A 26626-nucleotide genomic window follows, 5' to 3' on the forward strand; every position below is an offset into this window, starting at 1 on the left:
ATCCATTTGAACTCTTGGGTGCATCAGCATTTTTGTCTGTGTTTGAAGAGTTCAGAGAAAAGAACTGTTTGTGAATCAGAGCTCTGGATGTTTCTCTCACGTAACCGTCACTGCCAATCTATAAACTATTAAATCATATCTCTTCTACATGTAAATTATACAAAGCCAGAGAAATGTCTGTAGCACAGATTTTCTTTGGCTCGTGCACTCCGGTAGCCGCCCCACTGATGCCTGTTGCCATAGTTTCACAATTCAAAAGAGGCAAGAGCACCAATCAGATAAAGAACAGGACACAATTAGCAAACAAATCAGATTGTTGTGCAGCATGCCAAATGAATGAGACGGCACAGAGGAGCAGGTCCTGTGAGATTACACGCCGGATATCAAACAGCTCGCATCAGATTGTGTCCTGCTATAGAACATGCAGCACAACCAGCAAGATACAGCAATCTGAAGCAGCCATGTATGAAAATTATTGTATTGCTTAATGTGATACATCCTGAATGACTGATTATTCCTTGTGCATTTATGCATTGAAATTAGTAAAAACAGAAATTATTTTCCATTGTCTGTATGCTTCAATGTTCAGTGCTATAAATTAAATAACAACTGACTTGAATTAACCATTTATATATTTAATAGCCGAGAGACAATTTCTCCCTGCTTAAACTACTACTAGACTAAGTGATATAGAATTGTAATGCAGTCAGTAGAGATATAGCCACAGAAGAATACCTTATTCAAAGAGACATAAAAAAAAAAAGTATAAATAATAAAATTTGATGTCTGAATTCTATTCAAATCATAGAACAAAATATTTGTCAGACAACTGATCCAATAAGTAAGATAAATTGATATTGTAATGGAAATATTTAATATAACAGTTGTCTGGCTATCACCAGACCAAGTTCAATTTAAAATTGAACATTGGTCTGGGGAGTCTGCTATGTATTTTCTACTGCACAAGAGGCATGATCAACAAGCATTATTCATGCAATTGGATAGTCCTTCATCCAATCAGATCAATGATCCGGGTGACGTACTTTGCAGTGCGACGCGAAAACTCCAGACAGGTTTAGTTTGCATTGGTTTGTAGCATTGATCAGCGGTTTGCAGAAGCAGCAATGGTATCGAGCGATTTTTGCAGGTTGTGCAAAAAAAACAGGAAATCGAGTGGTATTTACACCCACTCGAGCGATTTGTTTGCTAAACTAAACAAGTCATTCAGCATCGTCAAGAGGTTACAAGGAATTGGATTGACGGTCGTGCTTGTCGTCGCTTCTCTATCATCATTGTGTTATACCCGCCAATAGCGAGCAAGGTGGATCAGCCAGTCTGTGATTGGTTCCTGCAAAAGTGTAACAGAAGCAGTAGAAATGAATGTACGGGTTTCCAGACTGAGTTGCCGGGCGAAATCAAATCGCCGGCAGATCAGGCTGGGTTTACCCAGTCTAATATAACAGTGCAGTACAGTGAGTCTGCAAAGCTAATTTGACAAAAGTGCAATTTTTTTTTTTTTATGGACAAAATGTGTATTTCCAAGATAATGTCGTCAATATCTTTGGTCCATTTTCTTGGTGGAAGAAGACTGTACATTTTAAATGCATATATCTGAAGCTGATTAGCATATAGATGAACACAAAGCTAACACAACTAAAAGCCCCACAACTAAAAACCCCAACATTTTGATTTCATAGGGTTTTTAAAGAAGTAAAGTAAAAAATAAATTACCTTAATCTTAAACTATAATTTTGTTTTTACACGTACACGAGGGTCTGCGTACAGTTAGTGTTAGGCAAATTTCATTACCAGAATAGTTATGTGCATACTGTAGGTTGCACATGCGCATTTAGTTTGTTTTTAACTAGGTGGCAACAGTGGCTCAGTCCATTATTTCACAGTAGAAAATTAAACTAAAGAGACGGAAAAACAACATGCGCCTATGTAAGGGAGTTATGAGATAGCTGCAATTCTAGCTTTAAAAGAATACAAAGACATTTTTATTGGTCATAACTTCTAGAGAAAAACAGCACAGGCACTGGACAAGGTGAAACTTTCTAGAGCACGTGTCGACCTCCTGCGTTCGTGCATGCTATCAAATGGAGTATACTTTGAAAGGCAATGTGTTCGACTGCAGTGTTGGGGAGTAGCTAGCTACAAGTTAAGGCCAGTAGTTACTAGCTTAACTAAATTTTTCAGTAGCTTGTCAGTAGTTACTTTTAAAACAGTGTAGCTTTTCCAGTAGCTAACTACTTTTTCCAGCAAGTAGCGATGTAGCATGACTAAAAGCTACATTTTGTTTTGCTATCTGAGTTACAAGCCTGTAAAGCAATGTCTGCTTCCTACTAGATCACAAACTTGATTTTTTCATTACTGCCATCTGTTGTTATATCACACATCTTGCGGCTTTACAGTGGATATTTCACATGAGTCGACTGTAAGTTATGCAAACCAAAGATTAAAATGCTGTCTACGTCGAAGACTTAAAGCACACAGGAGGTGAATAATAGCCTTTATAAACTGATTAATTTATCCTGCTTATTGCACTCTATATCAAATGTCTATTTCTGATTTAAAGGTGCTGTAGAACGTCTTTTCAAAAGATCTAATATAAGTCTAAGGTGTCCCCTGAATTTGTCTGTGAAGATTCAGCTCAAAATACCCCATAGATTTTTTAATTCATTTTTTTAACTGCCTATTTTGGAGCATAATTAACTATGCACCGATTCAGGCTGCGTGGCCCCTTTAAATCTCTCGCTCCCTGCTCTCCCGAGCTCTCGACTATAAGTGCAGTTATACAGTGCATAAACAAACTTCACACAGCTAATATAACCCTCAAATGGATCTTTACAAGATGTTCGTCATTCATGCTGCACGCATGCATCGATTCCTGTGAGTATAGTGTTTGAGGCTATATGCTCTGTGGCTAACGGGCTAATGCTACACTGTAGGAAAGATTTACAAAGAATGAAGTTGTGTTTATGAATTATACAGACTGCAAGTGTTTAAAAATGAAAATAGCGACGGCTCTTGTCTCCGTGAATACAGTAAGAAACAATGGTAACTTTAACCACATTTAACAGTACATTAGCAACATGCTAACGAAACATTTAGAAATAAAATTTACAAATAACACTAAAAATATCATGTAATCATGGATCATGTCAGTTATTCTTGCTCCATCTGCCATTTTTCGCTATTGTCCTTGGTTGCTTACCTAGTCTGATGATTCTCTTGTGCACAGATCCAGACGTTAATACTGGCTGCCCTTGTGTAATGCCTTGAACATGGGCTGGCATATGCAAATATTGGGGCCATACATATTAATGATCCCGACTGTTATGTAACAGTCGGTGTTATGTTGAGATTTGCCTGTTTTCCGGAGGTCTTTTAAACAAATGAGATTTATATAAGAAGGAGGAAGCAATGGAGTTTGAAACTCAACGTATGTCTTTTCCATGTACTGAACTCTTGTTATTCAACTATGCCAAGGTAAATTCAATTTTTTTATTCTAGGGCACCTTTAATTACAAAGATACCCTGCCATGGTTTAATCTGTTCTGCCACAGTTTTGTAATGTACCTAAAAGATCACATTATAACATTCTTCATTAACAATTATTCGTAACGTCATTGTAAAAAAAGAAAAGAAAAAAGTATGCTAGTTTCAATGTAGCTAGCTTTTTGATAGAAACTTGTAGTGTAGCCAACTACTTTTTCAGAAGGGTAGCTTTAATGTAACTTAACTACTTTAACTTACGAGTAGCTTGTAGCTTGTCAAGCTAAAGTTTCAGAGTACTGTTCGAATATTGCATAAAAAAACAAAGAATACTTTAACCTGAATAACATGCATGAAGGCAATATGTGTAAAACACCTATGATGTGATGAACACAATTTAGTATTTTCAGTATTCTTCTCTTTCTTCAAGAAGAAAATGTCTCTTGGCATCACATTTACAAGGAGCTGTGAATAAAAACCTGACTGAAAACTGCAGTGGCTTCCATTAGCAGGGGGTTTTGAGGATAGGCGCCCTTGTGGGAGAATGTGTTGTGTGTGTGTTTGTATTGATGTGTGAGGCGACGCATCCAAACGCGCTGATGGGGGGGGGGGACCCTCGGGCTGCTGTCTGCACCTCACAATCACAAAACTGAGAGACACGCTCCCTCTACACTTGCAATTATACACACAGCCGCAGAAGAAAGCCTTCAGTAATTCACTCCCGCTGGATGTGTACTCACAGCGGCTGACAGCCTGACTGCGGCTGCGCTCTCATCTCAAGGGAAAAATCCCTCTCTGGCCCCATTACTGGAGTCAGGGCAGTATTACCCTAGTATATTCCAGGTGACAGGGTAAATGAAGGATACACGTGATCACTATACCCACTCACTGTTCAGGTGTTCTGGGAGTGATGTTGGCTAAGGGTGAGTAATGTGGGCACTGTGAGAGGAACAAGCCACAAAACATCTAATGCAATGGGGGCAACAGCTGCACAAACAGGACTCTCTTGCAATTGCTCTGTTCATAAAGATGATTGTGTGAATAGCTCCATTTTCCACTTTAAAGTCACCCGTTTTCCACATGTGCTCATGAACACATGTGCTACTTGTCCAGTGAAAAGCTTCAACTCTCAGATGGCTGTTTGCTTTGGAGGAAATGAGCTTCCCTTGACTCCTGCCAGTAGAAAACTAGCTCTGATCTGCCGCCAGACCTGTCAAGAAGACCACGCAGAAGAAAAAAACATTCCGACACAAACCACACAGAGGTCAAAGCACTGAACTCTCGCAGCGTTACAATGGGGGAAGACAGCCTTTAAATACAAACTACAAAGTTTTTTTTTGTTTTGTTTTTTTCTGCAGACAGAATTTTGACTTGAGCCTAAAGTCACCTAAAGGTGGAAGGCATTTCAAATAACACCCTCCTGCAAACTGTACACAATATGCTGATTCAGTCATACAGCCCTCTGACACCTCATGAAGTTCGTCAGAAATAGCCAAAATATTGGAAAAATAACCAAAAATTGTCAAACTTTAAAACAACAGTACTTTTTGAAACAGTTTTGTTTGTGGTAAATGTTAACACAGTGTACAGTTTACTTTAGTTATTGCTGCCCCTATTATTGGAGATTGATTAAATTTGGCATATGTACTCAGAATGTCCTGTTCTCCATGTATACCAAGTTTTGTGCAGTTTAGACATTGTGCTCACAAGATATATGCCATTTAACCACTTTGGACCAGATCCAAATATATATCAGCCTATATCTTCTTAAAAATTAATTAAAATTCTTTGAGGACATGTAGCAGACATGGAAACACTATGGATAGATAGGTTGCAGATTCTAACTAATTGTAATTACTATTCTATGCACTAATTTCTATTCAAAGTTAATATTGAGGTACAGTACATACTGAACCATAGATTTCATTGTAGCCCAACCTAACCGCCAAACACAATTTGCATGGCACTGATGTGGGAGCGCTGAAGTAGATGAGCTTGTTGGAGTTCTCCTGTAGAAGGCCTCATTCTTAGACTCTTAGAGATGTTATAGCATCTGTCAGAGGGCCTTGGTGAATGGGATTTGTTTTTATGCTAATTTCCTCATTCTGATAGTGTACAGCCAAAGTCCTGCAGAGTGGGCTTGGGGTCACTAATCATTCTTTCAGCAATCATGACTGTCTGTTGTAGCCTTCTTTTGTTCAAAACCAGACAGTTATTGAAGAATACAGGACAAACTCAAAGTTGAGTGAAACTGTTAAAGCAGCTCCTGTTGCAGGTTGAACTTCCTAAATGGTGAAGGAAGGACCTCTATTGAGCCTTTTCCACTATGGAGTCTATTTAGAGTTCTCACTTCAGCTCCTGGGAGACTGTATGCTCTTGAGTGTGGTAAGGGGGCAGGGGTATTGCTTGGGCATTATCCCTGTATTCCTCTCTTATGTCCAGTGTATTAGGTGTGTGAATGTACACACAGATCTGGATATGAAGTTGTTGGGTAAAACTGACCATGTTCCTGTAGTCTGGGCACAGGCTCCAAGGTCATCCGCATCCGGCTGTCCTCTCATACTGTTGGCTGCATTAAGAGCATTTCACCTGCTCCTGGCATCCCAGCGGCTCAACTTCCTCCCGGGAAACCAGGTGGAGCGTTAAAAAACCTCCACATATGGTGAAGTCAAGCTGCTCAGAGGCTGCTGGGTGTCTGCTGTGGGGATAGCAGCTCCTAAAAGGCCCAGCTGGTTGTTGGAAAAGGGCTTCTACATTACTGCACCCCAGCGGCTGCCTCTTTCTGGAAAGAGCCCTGGCCTGCTCGCACCAGAAGGCCATTTCAGACTCCCATTCAACACCCCCACACAATCACTTTCACAGCCTGACTCTGGATCCAATGGAACATTTGGTCTTCCACTGCTGTTTAATCAAATTCCTCCATCTGGCCTCAGTTTTCCAGCAGAAGAGGGTAAGGTACCTCCAACTGGATATTGTAGAGGGGGCCACAGGCTGCAGACAGAACATATATGTATACACAAGGACAAAATAAATGAAAATTTGGGGATCTGGTGGATCTGTTATGCTGTGGCCTTCACAGGCACCAGTTCTCAGCCCAATGGCAGATTTTGGACAACTTTTTGAAATAACTTTAGGAAGAATGCCATTCCATCCCTTTTTTGACTGTAAAATTCTAACACAATGTGCTATCTTCAAGCGCAAAGTGACTTTTTTTCAGAAAACAAATGACTTTCAATAAAAAGACAAATGGCTTTCAAAAAAAAAAAAAAACCCAAATGGCTTTCAAAAAAAAATGTCTTTTATTATTTTATGCATTATTTATTTGAATTATTTGTATTATTTTAATAGTGCAAATGGTTGAAGAGTTACAGTAACATGAATACAGCTTGGTTGGATGTGTCGGCGATGACACACCCGGTTTAAAAAGGCACTGTTTACAGTACTTTTCACATGAAGAGTGCTATTGTTGTTTTTTATACCTATGTGGATAACAGAGTTCCAAATCTGAGGTTTCATCTCAGTTAATATACAGCCTTAAAAGGCAGGTGCCCATGTTGGCAGTAGGCAGTAAGTCAGCTCACTAGGTTATGGAACTGAGCCGGAGTAAAAATGAGAGCAGACAAAAGGAGATGTCTTTTTTCTGCAGTGTCTCGAGGGCTTCACCCTTGATGTGGCGCATTCATCATCGCGCCTCCAATATCAGTTATTCAGCGGCTCGTCTGCTTACAGCAGAATTAATTTGAGCTTTAATTACTCTCATCGGTGGAATGCTGATGAAGGCAAGCAAACGGGCAGCTTGGGACCCCGCCGCCGCACTCACTGCACTGCTTTCATACTACCTCAATTCCACATGGACAAACGAGCTGGCAAACAACCAGAAGATTGGCCACGTCAGGACCCATGGTCTCAGATACGCAGGAGAGATGAATCGAATGGCAACCTTATATGCATGACAGGTATGTAAGGGATAAATGAGACAGTCATTATAGCAAAATAAGCCTCCACAGGGTTATCAGAACCTCAATTTGAAGTGGAGAAAGACAGGCATAGAGAACAAATGGCCAAGTAATACGACAAATATTACAATATTGTTTATGTATCCCTCTTAAATTGATTTATTTTATCATCATTTGCTGCTGAATGATAATCAAATCTCTTACAATTTAGTTTAATCTTTAATCATTTTTTCTTATGTGTACGTTTTTATCTGAAAGGTGACACAGGGTGTGGCCCATTGAAGGAATGCAGTGGCTTCCAGAGAGCATTTACTTGTGTTGTATTTTTTTATGGATCACTAAATGAATAATTTAGTCAAGAAACACTTTTTTGAGAGTTTTTAGTTAAAAATTTGTTGTTGGTGTTTTAAGAAATGCATGCCTAGATGTAAGAATGCAATGAACTTGTTTTGGTATGAAAAGACAGAGACTGTGGAGTGATAATAGAGTTCTTTTCCACTTATAATATACTACACATTCTCAGAATCTAACAGTTGGCCAATTGACTAAACGATTAGTTGATGAGTCGATTACACACTTTTTTAAAAGGTGTTCACATAGGATGTGGTCTTCCATTTGAAAATACCTAAATGAAGCCCAAAATAAATGAATGAGGGAGTCACAAGATGAATTTGCAAAAATATTTTTAACAACATTGTGTGTTAATGAGGTGTAGCTCAAACAGTAGAGCATGGTGTTAACATCGGCGAGGTCATACGTTCAATTCCCGGGGAATGTGTGGACCAAAGTGTATACCTTGAATGTAATTCATTTTGGATAAAAGCATCTGCCAAATTCATAATGTATGTCCAATGAATAATGAATGTCCAGCCAGATATTCAATAATAAACACATTTCATGATAACAGAAACTTTGCTCACTGCAGATGATTTGAAGTTTGACAATAATTAATTAAAAGTAAATAAAAGTAAAAGTACAGATCATTCTGTTTCATTGGTAAACACTAGAGCAGAGTTGTGAGGGCAAATATTTCTATTCACATCCAAATAACAAAAATACTATCATCATGTGCAATGATGATAATTTAGAAAAAGATTATTATGTTGATAATATTACATGAACAAAAATGAAATTCCACTTAGTTTGACCAACAACCTACAGACAGACATTAGATTTGTCTGGAGGTCAAAGAAGAGAGCCAATGATGTCATGTGGACAGAGATGGACTTTGCGCAGGTGGAGGTCTGCTCTGAGTAGGTGATCTGAATCTAGCTACAAAAAAAAATCTCTGCTTTAATGAACAGCTGGGTCACCAATGCTTGGCACCTTCATACTTCTTAATGATAATAATCATTACAGCATAAGCATCTTTCCCCAAAGTCGGCAGAGTTAGCAGACACTGGCAGGAAACGCTGCCATTAAGAAGCGAGAAGAGGAGTCTTCATCAGAGAAGTTCAGATGCTCAAAGAAAATGACTCTAATCACTAATGAGATCAAACTGCAATTAACACTTCATGCTCTTAATGATGGGAAATGCTGAGCATGCCACACTGGTGAACCTTGAAAATGACTTAAAGTTCTAAATGATTTCCCAAATGAACATACACTTTTTCCACAGTTATTTTTTGTTCTAGGAAATATTCGACTATATACATATTTCATTCATCTGAATATTTTAAGATCAAAGACACTGCATTAAAAAAGACCTTCGGAAATTACAAGGTCCACTATCAATACCCATATGCTTAAATTCAAGTCCCAATCAAAATATTCATGTTTACAGTGCAGCATTTGAAAAGCGGTGACCTATCATATTTATATTAAAAAGAAAAGGAGTTTTAGTGTATTTGCAAAATATGTGGGTGTTTTCATGCCAAATAATAATAATAATAATCAATTAATTAAAATGATTACTTAAATTATTTAACATTTAGTGCCAGTTGCTTTCATGAATATGCAAATTAGCCCCACCTGTACTCACTTACACCAGCTCAGAGATCCACTTGGTCAACTTTACTGTAGTAAACACTGCACAATGGCAAGTGAAAAAATACTGGTTTAATTCAGCCATATATGTTTGAACCAGAAACTGATTCTTAAGAAATTCGATCAGAATGGTAATGAATTTTATGTATCATTCTTTACACTCTTTAACAGTAATTAATATGTCAGTAATTAATTTGTCTTTTGCTTGACTAAGTTATCAAACAGCTACCAAACCATGTTCCTGTTCACCATCTGGCGTCTAAAAATTACCACGTTATTTAGGTTCTATAAGACAATGAATACAAATAATAATAATAATAATAATAATAATAATAATAATAATAATAGGACATGTCTAAATATGCCTGCTAAAATTATTTAAATAAATAAACACATTTGATCAGCCTTTTACATCAACATATAAAACATCTGTTCAACCAAAGCTCACTCAAACCTTTGTCTTGTGAATACTGTTGTCAGTGTGGGCACATCACAGGCCATTATCTGCCCCATCCACATTCATTATTGAAGCTAATGATCTGTTGCCCTCCATGCACCTCATTGAAAGAGGACTACATTAGCAATCTCTCAAGTTAATTAGTAATTAGGAACAGAAAGAAAGAAAGAAAGAAAGAAAGAAAGAAAGAAAGAAAGAAAGAAAGAAAGAAAGAAAGAAAGAAAGAAAGAAAGAAAGAAAGAAAGAAAGAAAGAAAGAAAGAAAGAAAGAAAGAAAGAAAGAAAGAAAGAGAGAGAGAAGAGAACAAACTCCTCAGAAATTAAAAGGATACTCCAACAAAAAAAATATAATTCTCTCATAAACCCTGATTTTATTTTGTCCTTATTGGAATGCGGACATTCTCCAAAAGCTCTCCTTTTCATTTCAGTAACTGAGAGTTTTGTTTTTATTTTTTTTATTCTGGCTTACCGGTCAACACACAGAAAATTATGTCAAAATGGCCATCTTGGCGAGTATCCAGTTAAACACAGTCAGTTTTGGAATCAATTTTTCAGAAAGATAACGCAAGTTGTGTAACAATATTTTGGATCCGTGCATAAACTCTTACAGTGACAGCAGTCTAATATTCCTGCTGTTGTCTGTCATGTTAATTAAAGAGCAAAAGACAAAGAAGATTTCTCTCTGCTCTTGACTGAATAACTTCTGTAACTAATTATAAGCATTAATCTGTATTTAACTGTTACAATGAAAACTATCCAGTGTTATTTTACATTTGATTACTTTAATTTCTGTAGTATTTCTTACTGAAATATACTGAATATACTGTATACCCACCTGAAAAATGTTTATTTCATATCTCTCTTTATTCTATTGTATTTATTTGTGCTGCTGTTTGAAATTTGTTTATTTGTTATTTTATTGTCTTTTTACTTCAAATTGAAATTTTACATTGAAGAAAAGTAGATTTTTGTTTGTATATGCTGTCAACTAGTCACTCTTACAAAAAAAAAGCAGAAATCTGAATCGGCCAAGAAAATTGAAATTGGTGCATCTCTAGTTACCATGAAACCAAAATTGACTTAAAAAAGAACACAAAAATACAGAATGCTGCAGTGCTTATCATAACTGATTTATCTGTGCACATCATTATTTTTTTAATTCATATGCCCTCGTAATCTTTAACCAGAAACGACATCTGTTCTCATGACGTGTGGAGGGTGAGAATATCCTCCACAACTGACTGCAAGCTGCCATTCAGATCTGCCTCCATATAGTTAGCAAAGCCCAAATTCATCCAATCAATTCCCAAAGGACGAAATCAAGTCCCACCCTACATTTGTTCTTGTTCACGAAGCAGTTTCACTCAGATATAGTATGACACAATAGGGAATAAAAGACTATCGTCTGTTTCATGCAGACTTTAAAATGAAAAGAGGGGTAGTTGGGGTAATTTAATAAAATTTGGGTTTAAATTTGATTAAAATTTTTTTTAATTTAAATCAAATTTAAAATGATATCAATATTTTCTGTAGTGTTACAAGCAACCCTACAGTTCCGAAAAGAAATGTGTGCATATACACATACAAATATACACACATACATTTTTATATCACTAACATTAGCATAAGATAATCATAATAAAGGCTACTGCTTGAATAATCATTATGGTATATCTAAATTTAAAGCTCCATAGGGTATTCAGATGAAGTTCATCTCTTTTGGGTAGGACAGTTATAAACCATGGTGCTAGGAATTAGGAAAGATCTGGCATGGGGCCACATGGTTTGAAGCACCTGAATCTTTTTAGAACTCTCTGGAACATTCCACAGGGTTCCATGACTGCAGCCAGAGGGCATGATGAAGGACTTCAATGAGAGCATCACTAATCAGCATCCTGTTCACCAGCAGACCCCAGGGGGCCAAAGAAAAACAAGAGAAACCAAACTACACAAACGCCACAAACACAGAGACCCCCAAAAATTCGACAGAATTGATACCATTCAACTCATGTGTAACAGTTGCTAAATGCCCTTTTAAATAATTACACTTTAGCATGTATACTTTTTTTTTTTAAGTGTATTTATTACGGGTGTATAAAGTGTATTTATAATAATATATAATATACTTAGGTGTGAGCTGAATGTAATGTTTTGGCACACTTAAAGGTAGGGTAGGCAATTTTTTCCATAAACACGTTTTGTTATTCTGGTTGAAACTCTCTTCACATACTGAGAGCTATCAATGATAGAAGTGGTCTAAATATTAAAAATGTACATATATCATCTGTGGAAGTCTCTGGTCCAAAAAATGTTCATCTAAAGTTTGCATTTGGTCTGATACGATGTCCTACCTGCCTGTCAACATATGTATTTTCATACCTCACACAGACAGCCTTAACTGAGCCTTAACAGAGTTGTGGACAGACAGTCACAGAGTGCCGAAAAAGAACAACAGCAGCCTTTTACAGTTCCTCCTAAAACAAAACAATGAGCTTATGCTGTGTTCACACCATGTCATAACTGTAATTTAGAGACAGCAACCCATGACATTCTTCTCAGAGCTGTTCACGTCCTCAGACTCGGATTTATTTGTTTCTATGTCAACACTATCAATGCTGAAATGAATCTGCAGCAGTCAGTTGGTACAAATTATCAGCAAATGGGTGCTTTGGTCACCACAGAGAGACATCTGTGGCTTAATCTCACCGACCTCAAAGACAGTGTTTCTCTTGGATGCCCCTCTCTAGCTTTCCAGGCTGTTTGGCGACAAAGGGTGTCACTGTTAGGCTGTCGGCCCCAACACAGTCCTTCTCAAAGGAGAGAGGCTCAAAAAGAGAGTTTGCCGTGGCGTGGCATGGTGAGGTGTCCAGGTCTGTGGGGGTGGCCCCCCTTTCCGACACCCTCACCCTGAAGGGTACCACACTGGGTTTTCAGCTGACACCATTCTCAGTGCTATAGCTCCCTCCACGAGAACAATATATGGGGTGTCTTTGAAAGGTGGTGTACTGCATGCCATGCAGACCCAGTCCACTGCCAGATTGTTTCAGTGCTGGATTTTCTGCAGGGAAAGTTATCAGAAGGCACATGCTCTGTGACTCTCAGGGTTTTTTGGCTGCCATATCAGCCTGCCATGCCCTGACTGACAGGGCTCCAGTTGGGAAGCACCTTCTGATCACCCGCTTCATCCATGGTGTCAGGTGACTGAGGCCTCCTGTTAGAGCCAAGATTCCCTCGTGTGACTATCATACCATAGTCATTGAGGGGCTGGTTGAAACCCCCTTTGAAACTCTAGAGTCAGCTTGACAAGCTTCTGACCCTAAAGATGGTTTTCCTCATGGCTATTACTTCACTAAAAAGAATTGGGGATTTGCAGGCTCTGTCGATCTCTAAATTCCTTCTTAAACTTCTATCAACCTAAGGTTCTATTCTAGACTGTATATCCGGTCACTCTTGAAGCTTTCTGTCCTCTGCCGTTCACTACGCAGGAGCAGGAGAAACTTCACCGACTGTGTCCAGTGCATGCTCTTCAGGCTTATGTCCACCACACTACTCAGTGCTGCAGTGTTGCTTGGAGCAACTCTTCATTTACTATGGGGGTCGTAACAGGGGGGCGCTTGCCACCAAGCAAACAATGTCACACTGGATGAGGGATGCTATTGCCCTGGCCAAGAAAAAGTGCAGTCAAGCTTGACCTCTCCGAGTTAGGGCTCATTCTACCAGGTGGTCGCTTCTTTCCGAAGCTTTGGCTAGGAGTGTCCCTTTACTACATGTATGCAATGCGGCAGGTTGGTCCTCTCTGCGTACATTCATTCGATTTTATAGTTTGAATGTTCATGTGACTCCGGGCTCACATGTCCATGAGTCAATAACAGCATGATTTTAATTAATTACGATTTATGTCGTGGCCACGCGACGTAAAGTCGTGGCCTAGATATCATATTGTGAGGTACCGATATATTTTTGGTGGCCACGACTTCATTATGTTGAGGGAACGACATCTATTACTCATGGCCACGAGTTAAATGTGTAAAAAACCTGCGCAACCTGGAATGATCAGAAATGGATAAGATTATAATAATATTTATTTTTAATTAAGAATAAGTGTGATATTAACACATTAACATTTTTTTTTACCATATTAACATATTGCGACCTATTGTATTGCACGCAATGTTTCCTAGACAGCATTCGAATGAAGTTTATCAATAAATATTAAAAGAATAGGCCTATGCCTTTTTGATGACATTTTTAATCTCATCCAACAGTCTTTTTTATTTCATATTTTTATATTGTTATTAGTTAAATTTAGCTTTTCATTATAAATATATTCATATAAATATATCATTTTCCCTTTCATTTCCCATAGTCTATCCTTTTATCTAATTAACATTATGGGCTACCTTATGTTACTTAAAGTTTGTATTTTGTAAATGCTGTAAATGCCCGATCATGGCAATAAAGTTTTTACTTTATGACTGTATTTCTGCAGAGTAGCATAAATGAATGTCTGTTTTCACTTGTAGCCCCTCATGCCTGTGATAGCATTTGAATTAAGTAAAAAAAATGTGTAACTATCAATAGGCTAAAGCCTATGTTAAAAGAATTTTGTTTATCATTTGTATATAGCCTATATAAAGCTTTGATTTTATTTTATTTTTGTAGGCACACAGGAACTTCACATGAAGTTAATTTACTGGAATTTAACATATTAGGCTGTATTTCATTTTATTTAGGTTTAATAGGCATGCATAAATAAATAAAATAAAGACACGGTCAGTGAATGGATTAAAAAGGTTGTGAGATGGAATGGATAAAAATGTTTTCTTGTAGTCCTAGACTATAGTATTTTATGTTCTTAAGCTATCCTTTCATCATTGTTATTATTTAATAATAACAAACTTCATTCGAATGCTGTTTAGGCAGCATCGCACACAATACAATATAATGCAATACGTTAGTATAAACGTTTCTTAATTCCGCACTTTTTCTTAATTAAAAATAAATATTATTATAATCTTTCTGATCATTTCAGGTTGTTTACACATTTAACTCTTGGCCATTAGAAATAGATGTCGTTCCCTCAACATAATGAAGTCATGGCCATGAGAAAAATATATTGTTACCTCACCCCATATGATCTTGAGGCCACGTGGCCACACCATCAGGATGTCTTTACCTTTAAGACATTACTTGAACAGCGATGGAAATGGCATCTTCAAACGGTCAAAACAATTCTGAATTCTTTTCAAAACATTTTTGAGTTGTTAGCCGCGATCAGTGGAAGCCGCAGATACGAGACGGAGGTGCGCATGGAAGCAGCTGGCCTGATTAGGAAAGTATCAGAGACGAGCTTCAAGTTCATTGCCCACATGGTGTATAAGGCCGCGTTTACACTGCAAGTCTTAATGCACAGATCTGGGGCCGTATTCACAAAACATTTTATCTTACCACTAAGAGTTCTCCTATAATAGCAATAAAAGTTCTTAGTTAAGAGTTTTCTCCTAAAACCTATTCACAAAGCTGCTGAGACAACTTTTACTAAGGAATAGACAGAAGTCTTAAGCTAAGAGTAAGGGCGGGGTATGGAGTATACACACAGTGATGGGCTGATGGGGGAGGAGTCAGCGATTTAATCATAGAAATATTGTAGAATGAGGTGTCATGTTGCCATATTAAAATAAAGGTTTTAAAATACAAATGTTGTCCTATTCAAATAAATATTTTTTTAATAAAAATGTTGCCATAGTTAAAATAAAAATTAGCCATATTGTTGCCATAAAGATTTTAAAATGGTACTGAGTTTTTGAAATGAGCGCATGCGTAAGAACAGCCCCTCTCCTTCACAGCTAATTTCAAAGGAACACCTCCCAAAACTCGTGCACGAGTATTGGAACACGAGTGTTTACCACCGGCATTCGCTGTGTCGTGTTTTTTGGATTCATTATGTCGGACTCACCGCAGGTAAATCATAATCTGCACTTGTTATTCCTGTCTCCTGACAAAAACTTTGCATGCGGCGCCTGTGGAGTGTGGAAAGTTACTGGAGCGCGCAGCCGTGCTCGTCTCTCACAAGGAACATCACGGCAGTGATTGACAAGCCAGAGATAATCGCGTAAACGATTGACTGATGTTTTTAAGGCCCTACCTCGTGCACAGATGATGTATATTAATATTATTACTTTCAGTGCACCTAATAAATAGTCTTTTATCAGTTAGTAAAGACAGTTTCAAGTAATATTGCAAAAATGTATAAAACAAAACATCCTCTTTAGCACCTTTAATGTCACTAATTAAACTAGTATATACAGTTAATTGTGGACCGCCTCTTCGATGTCTTCATCTCAAGAGAATGCAAATTATGTTTTATAAACAAAGTTTGGGAGGAACACATTCAAACGGTCTTTCTAATCAGCTCGAGAGGAGGAATATATACACAGATGAGAGCTGACTCGCCTACATTTACTTCGACAGTTTTCTGCATCCCTCCGCCCCCCGCTCCTCACTCTCAGCTGGGGATACGGGGAGAACTCGTGGTTTGGGCTAAATTCCAAGCTCGGAGCCCTCAATCCCCTTGGACAGCATACCAAATACGCTTATTATATATATATATATATATATATATATATATATATATATATATATATATATATAAATTTTTTTGTTTTTTGTTTTTTACTCTATTCAATCACTTGTAAGTGTGAACTCATGAAAACCATTGCCACAGGTAATCAGACAATATTTATTTATTTGTTTGTTAAAGATTTATTTTTGGTGTCTCATCATAGATTCAAATCTATAATTCAAAATGTAGGCTATTGCATTTATGAAGAAAAGATTCAGCACCCAAGGCTATATCGCTATTGCCTCAATGGTGTACAGTGTCTTTAGGTGGATTAGGACTGTTTGTGATTTGCTCTTAGTGATTTAGGAGTCCTCTTGACTACTCCTAATGTTTCACAGATTTAGGAGCTAGTTTTAGTGCTAAAATGCCTTATGAAATACTCTTAGAGCAAGAGGACTTTAGGACTCCTAAAATTAGGACTGACACACCCATTATTTTTAAGAGTTTGAGAGTTTAAGAGTCTGCTGACGTGTAATCTGGTGCGCCCGAGCTTCGTTTACAGTCTGAGGGAGACGCACGCTGTATTCAAGCTATTCTACATTGTTTGCATTTTGGTATTGCTATATTTTTTAAAATGGTGCGTAAGTGTGCATGTCGCGGATGTCCTAATCGGCAAAAACAACCACGGCGACGTAAAAGTGCATTTTATTACCTTTCTGGACATGGACAGTATACCGTACATACATTTTCAATGGAGGGACAGAAAGCTCTCGGATTAAATCTAAAATATCTTAAACTGTGTTCCGAAGATGAACGGAGGTCTTACGGGTTTGGAACGACATGAGGGTGAGTCATTAATGACATAATTTTCATTTTTGGGTGAACTAACCCTTTAAGATGTTTTGTGACTACGGCCCCTGATCTTTTGACCATATCCAATTTTTGGATGATGTGCTTACATTTCGTTTAAAAGTGACCTTTATCCGATATCTCCTTTTTACAATGCACTTGATGAAATGTAAGCCTACCAAAAATAGGATATATGACATCATCAATCAATTTCAAGGGTACACTGAGTTTAATTTATTGACATGAATTCATATAGAAACCTTTTTAATGAAATAGTTACATCCCTACATCAAAATAATACAAATTCTTCACGACAGTATACTAACGCAGCTCCACTGGAAGCGTGCGAGTGATACTCGGGTATACATGAAATGTTAAAAAAAAACCTCACTTTTCAATGATGCAGGAGTCACATTTACAGGGGAATATCCGATATGTCTGCTTATACTGCAAGCGCAAACGCACGTATCTGATTCATATCTGATTTATTTCCACAAATGAATGAGGCCTGAAACCTATCTGTGAAAATCTCCTGCTGACATGGTCTTGGCTCATATCTGATCTGTGCCACATGGAAGGAAAAAATCGGAATTGGGTCACTTTAACCATGCAGTGTAAATGGGGCCTGAGATTCTACAGCTGCTTGATGCTCCAAACAAACTGATGTAGTCAGAGTGCACCTTCTAAGTGCAGTCAAATTAGTTACATGTGCTTCAGAATGCCTTATGAAATTGCGCAGTGAATCTGACTTCTTAGAGCTGTGGGAGAAGGCCGACGACACTGAAATGCCAAGACCTCCCAAATGAAAGCGACCATCAACAACGGCCTTCAAGAATATCTGCTGGAGGAAAGCATTGGCCAGGCTCAAAGTGATTTGAGAAATCAAGAAGAGCTCAGATGATTATCCTACAGTACTGTGGATGCAGTGCTTGCAGAAATTTTGGAGCATTTCGGAGGAAGAAATAGCAAGTTAATTGAAGCTCTTTCAGCTTTTGATCAACAGCATGACAGCACTTTCTTGGATGCGCAACTCGTACAAGCTAGATGAACTTAACTAATTCGGAAGTGATTCATTTAAAATTTGTTGTGACCCGACAATTCCTGCGTAAAATACTGGCCATATTGATTTCTAGTGGCGAGAAATTAACACTTAAACAAATACTCCAGGAGCATCATACCACGCTTGAAGCTATGCCTAGTGTATTCGCTGCAATGAAATATGCACTGACATTTGAAGCTTCTACTGCTACATGCAAAAACTCATTTTCTACTGTGTTCATGGACAATCATGGACAATCAAATGTGTTCATGGACAATCAAAGGAGCATGGTACATCAGCGAAAGGCCCATTTAGTTTAAATGGCATTTGAAAGAGACTTGACGAGAAAATTTCGGGATAATGGAAAGATACTCTACTGATAAGGTTCAACGAGAATGTGTGTGAAATGTTTTGAATTGAAATATATATCTCTGCCTCAGAACCTATTCAGTGACACTGTCGAGGACTTTGCACAGCAGTTATCAGCAGTAAAGCAGAAGACTTGAGGCCATCAAACATATCTTGCCTCTGCGCAGGTCCACTTCCACCTTTAGACCCCCAAGGTCTCAAGCCCGAGGCGAGAAACCTGCTGTCCTTCAGGTGGAAATCACAGTTCTTCATGCAAAGGACGCGATTGAGCCTGTCCCTTTGCCTAGATAAAAATAGGTGTCCGACATTAAGTCAAGTTGTTGTTTGCACAAAGTGACATGGTCCCTAGCCTGATTGGGACTTTGGGTCAACTGGGAAAAGAGCAAACCCTAGCCAGTGCAGAAGATCTCATTTCTCGGTGTGGAGTTGGACTCCACTGGTCCAGGTGGTCGCCATGACAGCACGTCTTTCAGAAGATTGTACCCAGTAAGTGCTGAACTGCTTAAATCTGTTTAAATCACAATACCTTTCAAGTATTTTCAGAGGCTCCTGGGGCATATGGCATCCTCAGCCACGGTGACTTATCACTCAGGGGGCGGCTGTCGCACTGGCAATACCATCAGTACTAAAGAGACTCAAAATACTCTGTCAATTTTGGACATACAATTAAGAGTTATACACCATTCTAATCTGTGAAATGTCTTCTTTTATTTATGTACACTCAGAGTGAAATGTTGTGCTTTTTGCAAAATAAAGAAAACTAACATGATGTGTGATCTCTCATCTCCCTCTGAATGAAGTCCATTCTGACAGTCCTCAGAAAATAAACTGTAACTTAGTGAATACTAATCACACAAACATGAGACATATGCTAAAGAAACAAGTCAATGCAGCAGAAAGTCTTGCAGACAGAGACAGAATATTGTCAAGAAATGCACACAGTCTTCTTTAATATGAGTGGCATTAAAAAAACAAGCATCAATCTACATGATACATTTAAATCCTTTTAAAAAATAACTCATCTAATAAGACATGATGCACACCGTAATAAAGGTACTTGACAGTAATGCCTCTGCCCTGCTCTGTTTATCCACTTCATTCCTCTTTTTTTTTTTCAAAAGATTTTCTCCTCTCTCCTTTCAGCATGACATCAGCCCACAGTACTGCCTCACACAGAGTGGCCTGCTGGACAACAAATGTGCATCCTACACTGCTCCAAGCCTCCACCAACTGGTCTCTGCCATCCACCTCACCAACCCTCCACTGGCTGGGCTGCCCAGGCCACTCACTCCCCACTATGCAATGGAACGACACAAGGCTGGATGTGTTTGCTGCTTGAGTGTGAGCCACTGTAATCAGCCACCCCCACCTCATATCACATGCAGGACACCCATGTGTGACTGTCCTTGAGAAGGTGGCCCACCAACTTGACAAAAAAAAAAAAAGCATTAGAGGACGATGGAAATTTGCCATATTTCCTTTTGTCTCATTTTGAATCATCAAACATATGCTGGTGACAGTTATGCTGACAAATCAAATGTTGTTGGCTTTCTTTGGTGGTGCTGAAGCCTTTTTACATCTTCAACAACAGACAAACCAACTGAACAGCAAATATGGATTTAGGCCATTCAAGCTGTGAGTTTCTATCTGCAGGCACCTCAGGGCTTCTGTGGCCAAGACCAATCCCTACTGTCCAGTTCACACCTACCTCCACCTTCTTTCCTTATCTGTGTGAGATCTGATTGCTTTCTGAAATATGTCTCTGTGGAAATCAACAATATTAATGACTGTGAATAAAATATGCACAAAAAGGAACACTTTAGTATATTTACAAACCACAAGGCCAGGTTACAGGGACCTGCTGGCTTCTGTGCTCACATTTAACACCCTCCAATTCTCTACATATTGACTTATCGATGGCAATAAAACAGGGACATGTGCTTAGAAACAACACCCAGAAGAGCAGTGCCTGCTCCATTACATGCGCTAATGACACTGACAGCTGAGCGCAGATGACCCCATAGCCCTCGTTTCACCTCATCTTTACAGATGGTCATTAACAGAAGAAATTGTACCCATTTTCAAGGGGAAATGTACTTAAAACTTCTCAGATCAGGCTTTAGTTTTCTCCTTTGCAGTTTGGCACATGCAGTTGAGAGGGAATTGCAGTCCAGATTTACACACACTTTATGTGAGACTGCAACAGAACATGCTTCAGCAGAACCAATTGGAAATTAAAAGCTTTTATATCTATTGAGAAAAATGGAACATGCTACTTCTAGCAGAGAGGCAATTCTGTTCCAACATATTCTCTTTCCACAAAAAACCTCAAATCATAAATATGAACAAATAAGAGTAACAAATAAAGAACAGGAGAGAAGATAACCCATGGACCCATGACTAATTATGCCATTTTCCTGAAATACATTTCACACTGAAACATTGTTCTCTTTGACATTCTATGACATTGTTCTCAAACTGAATGTTTCAACAGCGGGTCAAAATGACCCAAAGCAATGAAATTACACTACTTCATTTTTTTTTTCCTGCCTAGAAAGCTTATGTTGTTTTATTCTGATAATAGTTTTTCTTAATTTCTTTTTTTTAGGATTTTTTGGGGAGTTTTCTGTTATATATTATTTTATTGTGTGTGTGTGTATGTGTATGTGTGTGTGTGTGTACGTGTGTGTGTGTATTCTGGATTGTGCCAGATGCTTTTTTCCCCCATTTTCCCCAATTTCCATACATTTCTATGGGGGTCAAATTGACCCGAGAGAGAAAGATTTGTTCCTATTTTTATTATAACCACAAAAACTCCTTGAACACAGTCATTTTTGTGTGTCTGTGTGTGTATTCCAATTTCAAGTGTGATGGTTTTGTACAATTCCAATGAAAACTAAACTTTTAAAAATGGAAAGAAAATTAATTTCCGGTCAAAATGACCCGAGGAGAGGATGAAGGTTAAGTTCCCATGCCTGTTTAAAATCCTTGACTGTATATACAAGAGATATATTTCAGTGGGTTTTCCAGTAACATCATTAAGGTGTAATAAATAAAAAATAATCAGATCCAAATGGAAATTAAGGGAAAAAGCACCCCGCTGGGGTCATATAACCAAAATTGACAGTGAAATATGTTTAGCCATTTGTTACATATCCAATTAAAACAGTCTTACCTAGCATATGATTGGCCACATGGACCTGGATGTCCCATTTACTATAAAAGACCATCTGACACTTGATGCATTGGTAAGTCTTCTTCTGAACAGTGGGAAAAAAAGAAACAGAGATGAATAGTGTTGGACAATAATGCTTAAACAAAAAAATGCATATTCTTTGTACACAAACAAATTGTTTGCTGTTGTTGTTTTTTCACTCCTCTTTAATTAAGTAAATGGTACTACACAATAAATCTTTAACAACAATAATTATCACTACTGTTTTGTTGGTAAATGTACTGAGTATGTAGGTTTACTGTGAGGCACACCTTACCTCGTCACTTTGGGTGGGGCTAACTCGTGACATGGGGGAGCCCTCGGGAGTCCTTAATTGAGCACCCTCTGGTGTTTGGTCTCTGTGTATTGTCTGCAGGTGTGCTTGAAGCTCTGCCTCTGACTCAAATTTAACATTGCAGCTGGAACAACGGGTCTTGGAAATAGAGGGTGATACTGATGAAGATGATGAGGAAGAAGAGACAGTCTTTCCCTTCACAAGACCAGGGCTAAGGCTCTCCACTTGGGTCCATCCAGCAGTTGGACCTGTTGACATTTGAGACCCTTGATGCAACTGTTTCCCTCCATTTACAGTTGAGCTCTTACTACCAGCAGCATTGACACATAGTGTGCACAGGCCATATGTCAAACCATTAATGTCAAGTTTCACCAAGTCTTGCTTAGAGTGGAACTCTTTGAGACATGCAGCACACTTGACAACTTTCTGGCTTTGACTATGTTGAAGTTGTGTGGCAGCTGAACATGCAGTTGGTTGATTTGCAGATGCTGCTCCAGTCTTCTGCATGTGAAAGGTGCCGTGTATCTTAAGTTCAAGGGTTGAGGTGACAGTCTGCATGCAGACAACACAACGGAAACCAGTCAAAGAATTGCGCAAATCTGGATGCATCTGACAATGTTCCAGGAAGTCTTCCTCACTCTGCAGAGGTAATTTGCAAATTCGGCAGCTTCCAGTGTCCAGACTTTTGCTGTGAGTGACCTTGTGTTCTGTCAGAGTAAGTAGTGAAGGGAAACGCTCTCCACAAATGGGACACATGTAGTGCTTGACAGGCCCTAAGTGTGTTTGCATGTGCTCCCGAAGTCCTCCCTCCGAGAAGAAGGTTCTAGAGCAGACATTGCATTTGTGGTTTCCCTTGATCATGTCTGCCTTTCTCTTGTGCATAGCACTCTCTCCTGGGCGAATGTTATGGTCACGAAGTTGATGATTGGTTAGGAGAGACTCCATGGTATACGATGCACCACAGATGTCACAGCTATACATGACCTCTGAGGTATCAAAGTCTTCTTCACTGCCATCCTGACTGTTGTGAGACTCCCCTGGACCAGTTCCTCCATGGCTGTTGGTCAGAAAGCCCTGGAAGTCTCCATCATCTTTGGCAACTGAATCACCACCTGACGTGGATCCATTGGTGCTGCAGTTCTGGGTCTTTCCCTCAAACACACAATGCTTTTCACGAAGGTGACGTTCAAGCAGATAGACAGCATGGAAGGCTTTGCAACAAAAGTGACAATTGTACTTCTTGCTATGGGTGGTAATATGACACTGCAGCTCTACTTCTGTGCCAAAGGACTCACCACAAAAAATGCAACGGTGTGAGCAGCCTTGATTTTCAAGGTGACTATGTTTGACATGCATTTGAAGGTCAGCCTCATGCCTGAAATCCCAGTTGCAAGAAGTACATCGGTATACCTTCTTCTCATTGCTGTGTTTCACTGCAAGGTGGAGTTGAGTTGACACTTTAGAGTCAAACACCTCCTGGCAGAGAGTACAGCGAAAAAACACAAATGTGTGCATATCCAGAAGATGTTTCTGCAAGTCATCAACAGATGTGAATTGCTTGTCACAGCTTTCACATGTGTAGTATGTAGACATGATGGTGAAATGAACAGTCACATGTTTAAGCAGAGACTCCTGGTTAGGAAAGTCCTTGTTGCACTGTGGACAGGTTAGCTGTGGCACGACACCATCAAGGTGGGTCTTTAGGTGTGTCTGGAAAAGGTCTAAACTGGTGTACTTAGCCCCACACTGGTTACAAATGAACTCACTTGAACATAAGGAAGTGCTGTTCTGTTTGAATAGTGAGGCCTGTTCAACAGACATTGGAGATGAGGGGCTGAGGACTCGCAGAGATCTTCTCCCATTGTTGATATAATTCAGAGCAAGAGGGATGTTCTTGTGGTTCTCCTTTATGTGTTTGTTAAGCTTCAGAACACTGTTAAAAATGGGGGAGTTGGTACAGTAAGAGCAGGAATAGATCTCCACAACAGGATCTTTTGGAGTGACCGCTAGAGGAGAGTCAAATTGCAAGCTTCCAGAGTCACAATGGGTCTGTCTGACATGTTCTTCTAGAGTGGCCTCAGTTAAAAATCCCATAAAGCACTTGGGGCAAAAGAATGCATTGCTTTCTTTGGCTACTGGATTAGGAAAGCCATGTGAGCGCCGTATGTGCTCTTGCAGAGCATTAAGATCTCCGAGCACCTCTGGGCAGAAGTTGCACTGTAGCAAGCCATCAGACAGGTTAGCCATTACACCTGAGGGATCCTCTGCATTGTGAACCTGTTTCAGGTGTTCATTCAAATTGCAAAGGGATGGAAGGATCTCCAAGCAAAACTGGCAGGTATGTGCCTGCTCTGGCTTGTCAACATGCTTTGTTTTAAGATGAATCTGCAGCACAGCGAGGCTTGAGAAAACTTGTTTTTTGCAGTAAATGCAGCTGTATTCAATTTTTGGCTGTTTGGCAGATCGCCTATACACATCATTATGAATGGCCCTCTTTCTTCTCCCATGTGTCTTGGGGACTGTGGAAACAGTCTCCACCATGGTCGAACTGTCAACAGAAAGGTTAGAGTCTGGGGTAGTGCTCGAAACAGAAGTATAACCTACAGGCAACACGGAGGGGCTATTGCTGGACTCTGGTAGTTGGTGAATATCCATGTGAGTGTACAGCTCCTCTACAGTGGGGAAGTGCTCAAAGCACACAGTGCATGTGTTGCTCTTCTGGTCTCTTCCATGCACCTGATCGATGTGGCTTAGAAGCATTCCCTCATCAGTGAATGGCTCGTGGCAATAAATGCACTGCAGACCAGGTTCTAGACTCCCTCCTACAGGAGAAGAACACTCTGGGTGGCTTTCTGCAATGTGCTTCTGCAGTTCCTCAGGCATATCAAAACCCTCCTCACATCGGCTGCATTTGCGTGTCTCTTTTAACCTCCACTCTTGAGGAGACATTCCTTTTGCTCCATCCTTCCCACGTTCATGCACCTGCATGTGTCCATGAAGTGAGTTGGTGGACAAGAACCCACGGCGGCACACTGGGCATTTATGGGGCTTGTTGGCAGCGTGTGTTTTCATATGGATCTTTAGATGATCACTGCGTGAGAATGCAGATTCACAGTCTCCGCAGTGGTACTTTTTGTCACCAGTGTGAAGCTTGATGTGTCGGTCACGGCTGCGCTTGTGCTTGAACAAGCGACTGCAGTATGTGCAGCTGAAAGGAAGTTTATCTCTGTGACTCTGTTCGTGGCACTTAAGGAAGCTCAGGCGACTGAAGGATTTTGCACAAAACTGGCATGGGTAGGGTAAGCCGGCACCTCCTTCATCCTCACCATATTCATAGTCATCGACATGGCCTGGAGATGTGTGGTCTTTACTAGATGGCGAGGATGCAGGCCAAGAGCAGGATGGGTCATCTTCTATATCAGTTCCATCTGTCAAAAACACCCAGAAGACAAGAAAGAATGCTTTAACATTTTAATGTTTTGTGGTATACAGATGCAACAAGATGTCTGTCTTGACAAAATGGCATATGTGAGAAGTCTCTCCTTTCTATATATATATATATATCGAATATGAAGTAGGGCAACAACTCACTGCGTGATGTAGCCTATAGAATGGAGTAAGAATGATCCTAAAATTCAAGATATCTGGTCAAAAATGCCCCTGTATGAGTTGTAGTCTCATATTTATGTCATGTGATAAAATTAAGCAATATCACACCAGTAACCAGCGCAATATCACGCAAGTGCTGTTGTTGTCCCGAATAGCACGAGTGCAATTGTGATATTGATTTTATACAACAGTTCAATAAATCAGAAGTTAATATTATTATATTTTAGACAAAATATTGTCTGCTTTTGCTCAGTTTTGCCAATGAAAATATTACCTATAAAGCCAAGGCAGAACGGTTGTGTGTCTCCGAGCAACACACAGCGGTTTCGTTTAGTTTCTAAATGAATCCGCATTTTGTATGAATTAATTGGGTGAATCAATGATTTAATGGCCCAATGATAAAGAGCACCATTTACTTAAATCCTGAATGAATCAGCCGTTTGAACGAATTGAATGAATAAATGACTCAATGTCTTACTCGTTAAGACATTTACCACCACCTACTGGCAGTTTTAGATTCTTTTTTAGAGTATCACTTCAAAAAAAAAAAAAAAATCATATTTCCATTTTAATAATAATAATAATAATAATAATAAAACATTAAAGGGATTACCCATTATTTCCGTAATTTACTCACCCACATGTTGAATCAAAAACTTTCTAAACCTACTTTTTGTAATGTCTCTTCGATGATCTTTTAGGGGTTATTTCTCAGCCAAATTTGATGTGTGATTAAATTGAGATTAATTAGATTAATTAATCGTCACATTGTGTAATTAATTATATTAAAAAC

The 26626-nt window shown here is 39.1% G+C and overlaps 1 protein-coding gene across 10 annotated transcripts in view; it reads right to left on the bottom strand.

Moving 5' to 3' along the window:
• Positions 1-26626, bottom strand: part of LOC137002657 (zinc finger protein 521) — a 105172-nt gene that overhangs the window by 22828 nt on the left and 55718 nt on the right. For 9 of the 10 annotated variants that reach the window (XM_067362450.1, XM_067362449.1, XM_067362448.1 and 6 more), the window contains 2 exons: positions 22207-25652; positions 21891-21975 (listed from right to left, as the gene is read on the bottom strand). In XM_067362450.1, the coding sequence (XP_067218551.1) occupies positions 21891-21975; positions 22207-25296 (3175 nt within the window). In that variant the 5' untranslated portion in view covers positions 25297-25652. The remainder of the gene's footprint in view (positions 1-21890; positions 21976-22206; positions 25653-26626) is intronic. The other variant, XM_067362444.1, reaches the window with a different exon arrangement.

This window comes from Chanodichthys erythropterus, chromosome 16, assembly GCF_024489055.1.
Source record: "Chanodichthys erythropterus isolate Z2021 chromosome 16, ASM2448905v1, whole genome shotgun sequence".
In the NCBI taxonomy this organism is placed as follows: domain Eukaryota; kingdom Metazoa; phylum Chordata; class Actinopteri; order Cypriniformes; family Xenocyprididae; genus Chanodichthys; species Chanodichthys erythropterus.